The sequence below is a fragment of the Penaeus vannamei genome, chromosome 38 (genome assembly GCF_042767895.1).
Source record: "Penaeus vannamei isolate JL-2024 chromosome 38, ASM4276789v1, whole genome shotgun sequence".
In the NCBI taxonomy this organism is placed as follows: domain Eukaryota; kingdom Metazoa; phylum Arthropoda; class Malacostraca; order Decapoda; family Penaeidae; genus Penaeus; species Penaeus vannamei.
Genome location: NC_091586.1, coordinates 10,130,541 through 10,135,540, shown reverse-complemented (window position 1 = coordinate 10,135,540; position 5,000 = coordinate 10,130,541). Strand labels below are relative to the sequence as shown.

The 5,000-nt window shown below is 37.6% G+C and overlaps 3 protein-coding genes across 3 annotated transcripts in view; 2 read left to right on the top strand and 1 right to left on the bottom strand.

Annotated features, from left to right (window-relative positions):
* LOC113803357 (actin-3, muscle-specific-like) overlaps positions 1 to 503 on the top strand; it is a 2,486-nt gene extending 1,983 nt beyond the window's left edge. The window contains exon 2 of the mRNA XM_070116030.1: positions 1 to 503. This exon is cut by the window's left edge and continues 725 nt beyond it. Coding sequence (XP_069972131.1) covers positions 1 to 439 — 439 coding nt within the window. The 3' untranslated portion in view covers positions 440 to 503.
* The window catches only part of LOC113819266 (actin-2, muscle-specific), a 201,253-nt gene that overhangs the window by 68,895 nt on the left and 127,358 nt on the right, over positions 1 to 5,000 (top strand). The gene's annotated exons all lie outside the window — the stretch shown is intronic.
* Positions 3,406 to 5,000, bottom strand: part of LOC113803358 (actin-3, muscle-specific) — a 7,331-nt gene continuing 5,736 nt past the window's right edge. Inside the window, exon 2 of the mRNA XM_027354137.2 lies at positions 3,406 to 4,793. Within this exon, the coding sequence (XP_027209938.1) occupies positions 3,630 to 4,763 (1,134 nt within the window). The 5' untranslated portion in view covers positions 4,764 to 4,793 and the 3' untranslated portion in view covers positions 3,406 to 3,629. The remainder of the gene's footprint in view (positions 4,794 to 5,000) is intronic.

Genomic DNA, 5,000 nt, shown 5'->3' with positions numbered 1-5,000 from the left:
CGCTGCTTCCTCATCCCTCGAGAAATCCTATGAACTTCCTGACGGCCAGGTCATCACCATCGGTAATGAGCGTTTCCGTTGCCCCGAGTCCCTGTTCCAGCCTTCCTTCCTTGGTATGGAGTCTGCTGGTGTTCATGAGACCGTCCACAGCTCCATCATGAGGTGCGACATCGATCTGAGGAAGGATCTATTCGCTAACATTGTCATGTCTGGTGGTTCTACCATGTACCCTGGTATCGCTGACCGCATGCAGAAGGAAATCACTTCTCTGGCTCCTTCCACCATCAAGATCAAGATCATTGCTCCTCCCGAGCGTAAATACTCCGTCTGGATCGGCGGTTCCATCCTGGCCTCCCTGTCCACCTTCCAGCAGATGTGGATCACCAAGGACGAGTACGAAGAGTCCGGCCCCGGCATCGTCCACCGCAAGTGCTTCTAAATATTATATTTTTTATATACATTGTCTAAACATCTACGAAAATATAAACATACTCCTCAGGAAATTATGCTAATTTGATTGAATCCATAAAAAAAAAAAAAAAAAAACGGAGAAATAATGATGATTTCTTCAAGGTTGTCTTGTCAAGTTGCTTGCTATAATCACCGAAAGAGTAATTCAGTAATTTGATCACGTTATATAAATGTTCAAAATAGTGCACTGGCATGTGAAATAAATATGTTAATGCCTTTGAGCTTTATAAAAGCAAGACTTGAGATTTATAAAACGCAAAACAGTAAAACGTAGAAGAAAAACAATTATGGCTAAATCCCAAAAATGAAAAGATGGTAAAACAAATTATACATCCAGTTTACCTATTGAAAAATATGAATGCTTCTAATGCTGTCTTCACTTCCTTTTATAGAAGGAAGTGAAAATGAACACTAGACAGTAATAATCAGTAATTCTCAAATAAGGTGAGGTTTTCAGATACTGAATTTGATTACCTGATTCTTTACAGTAATAGGATTCAGGTTGTACATATCAGTTACGAAATATTGGAATAAAGGGTATTAGAGAAGTCACTGCTATGTAGATGAAGAATACGTATCATGATTCATTTTTTTCTAGTTGCTTTTTCATTCAGTAAAATGGATGCATAAGCACTTTGTGAACATAACACTTTGTGAAGACTCAACCTCTCTCTCTCTCTGTCACTCTCTATATCTCTTTCTCTCTCTCTTTCTTTCTTACTCCCTCTCTCTCTATGTGTGTGTGTGTGTGTGTGCAAACGAAATGAAGTCGAGATCATCTGAATTGTCTTAAGCTAAATCAAGAGCTTTGGATTTTTTTTCTCATAATTTTTGCGTATTAATGACTCTCCATTTTAAAACATCTGCGTGCGGTCTTTCTGGTAGTGAGTTTATGTTATGCCAAAAGACAATATTGTTTACGGTATGCTGATATGCAGTGGGAAATAATGACTTGACCAAATATCAAACGAAGCAAGATTTCGAGTTGGTTTTCGTGTCACTCTTGGTTTTGCCTTGAGGTGTGGATATTGTTAAGGATAAACAATCGCAATAATGCTTACAGTACGTACACATGCGCGCGCGCACACACACACACACACAACAGGCCCGAGTTTGGAATATCGGGAAGTTTCTCGGCAGCCTGTCTTGTTAATTGGGCCGCTGATCTGTCTTTTTAACGTCTTTTGAACGGAACGCCTAGGTGGAGCTTCATAACCTGTCCAGAACACACACACAAACAAATAAACGCATGTACATGCAGATTTCACTTTGTTTTTGCTATCACACTGCATTAAGGAAGTTATTTCATCATCTTGAAGTCTCACCTGATCACGCGGCCAGATGATGCTGGAAAGATCTGAGCTAACTCAGCTCTCGAAAAAGATTTTTTCCCCAATACTCATGTAAATGATAAGCATGTGTAATATGTGATTTATATTTAACTGCTAATATTCCACAGTCAAGGAATGGATCAGCACACACATACGCATACATACATACATAAATATACACACATATTTATGTGCAAACACACACACATAAACCTATACATACGAACACACACACATATGTGTGTATGTGAGTGAATGTGTTTGCACTCACATAAATCCATACATATCTGTATTTATGGGAATTAGTATTCACGTATATATATAAATATATATATACATATATATATATATATATATATATATATATATATATACATATATATATATATATATATATATATATATATATATATATATATATATATGTATATATATATATATCTTTATTTATCTATATGTACATATATATATATATATATATATATATATATATATATATATATATATATATATGTGTGTGTGTGTGTGTGTGTGTGTGTGTGTGTGTGTGTGTGTGTGTGTGTGTGTGTGTGTGTATGTGTGTGTGTGTGTGTAAGTACAGACACATACGTACACAACACACACATATCATAGTAAGCATACTTTGGAAATCACATTTGGTAACTCCAAATCAAAACAGCCTTATACCACTAATCAGGATGAATTTTGTGTGAAATAGGAAATGTCATAGTATGCATACAAACAAAGATATATCTTCTGACAACAGACCAAAACTGATTTGCATAGATGATCTAGTTCCCAGCAACAGATTTACAATGTATATATATATATGTATATATATACATATATATATACATATATATATATATATATATATATATATATATATATATATAGTTGCTTTTATAAAGTATGTATGTATAAATCTCTCTCTCTCTCTCTCTCTCTCTCTCTCTCTCTCTCTCTCTCTCTCTCTCTCTCTCTCTCTCTCTATATATATATATATATATATATATATATGTATATATATATGTATATATATGTATATATATATATATGTATATATCTATATATACATACACACATGTGTGTCTATACACCCATAAACGTGTATATAAAAATAAATGAATATATAAACACATACATTAACTCATATACATGTACGTACATGTACACATATGTATATGAATATATATATATATATATATATATATATATATATATATATATATATATATATATATATATATATATATATATGTACACACATACACACACATGTATGTCTATACACCCATAAACGAGTATATAAAATTAAATAAATATATAAATACTCATACATTAACGTATATGAATGTATACATGCACACACATATGTGTGTGTGTGTGTGTTTGTTTTAACGTTTGTATTTAGATATATATGCATGTATATATATTTATAATGTCAATATATATATATATATAAATACACATATATATAGATATATAGATAGATATGTATGTGTGTGTGGGGCATGTATGTGCGGGTACGTCAACAGTCACAAAAATACCTGTGTATATTCGTAAATATTCCGCATAAGGTTTGCCGCCAATAAAAACATCATAGTTTCTATTCTGTAATATCAAAAAATACAAAGTTACAAATACAGGTAAATACATGAACATACACATAAACGGATCTTATATTCCAGGGTCTGCTACTTTTCACGTGTACTTCTAATTAGATTTTTTTTTCTATGGAATCAAAGCAAACTATGTTATCGTCACATTTATTACGACATGTTTATACTTTGATATATACTAAAATGTGTTACATTGGATAATGCTTTAGAAGCACTTGCGGTGGACGATGCCAGGGCCGGACTCTTCGTACTCGTCCTTGGTGATCCACATCTGCTGGAAGGTGGACAGGGAGGCCAGGATGGAACCACCGATCCAGACGGAGTATTTACGCTCGGGAGGAGCAATGATCTTGATCTTGATGGTGGAAGGAGCCAGAGAAGTGATTTCCTTCTGCATGCGGTCAGCGATACCGGGGTACATGGTAGAACCACCAGACATGACAATGTTAGCGAACAGATCCTTCCTCAGATCGATGTCGCACCTCATGATGGAGCTGTGGACAGTCTCGTGAACACCAGCAGATTCCATACCCAGGAAGGAAGGCTGGAACAGAGACTCGGGGCAACGGAAACGCTCGTTGCCGATGGTGATGACCTGGCCGTCAGGGAGCTCGTATGATTTCTCAAGAGAAGATGAAGCAGCTGCAATATTCATCTCATTTTCAAAGTCAAGAGCGATGTAGCAAAGTTTCTCCTTGATGTCACGGACGATTTCACGTTCAGCGGTGGTGGTGAAGGAGTAGCCACGCTCAGTCATGATCTTCATCAGGTATGCAGTCAAATCACGACCAGCCAAGTCGAGACGAAGGATGGCGTGAGGAAGGCAATAACCTTCGTATACAGGAACCATGTGAGACACACCATCACCAGAGTCACAGACAAGACCTGTGGTACGACCAGAGGCGTACAGGGACAGGACAGCCTGAATACACACATACATGGCGGGTGTGGTGAAGGTCTCGAACATTATCTGAGTCATCTTCTCACGGTTGGCCTTGGGGTTGAGGGGAGCCTCAGTGAGAAGTGTGGGGGACTCCTCAGGGGCAACACGGAGCTCATTGTAGAAGGTGTGGTACCAGACCTTCTCCATGTCGTCCCAGTTGGTGATGATACCGTGTTCGATGGGGTACTTAAGAGTCAAGACACCACGCTTGCTCTGGGCCTCATCGCCGACGTAGGCGTCCTTCTGACCCATACCGACCATGACGGCCTGGTGACGGGCACGGCCGACGATGGAGGGGAACACGGATCGGGGAGCGTCGTCTCCGGCGAAGCCAGCCTTGACCAGGCCGGAGCCGTTGTCCACGACCAGCGCGCACATATCTTCTTCGTCACACATGGTGGATGTTGGTCACAGGCTGACTTCTACCTGGAAATATACATAATATATAATAAGAGAATTATCAGGCATTACGATATCACGGATATTTATATGTACATTTATGTACTGTTTGGCTGAAACACTGCTGGTGTATAGAAGCAGTTTATTAGATATGGTATCGATTTTCATATGCACGGGTACGTATAAAGGAATCTATGTATGTATATAGTGTACTCGTATACCACATATTTACAG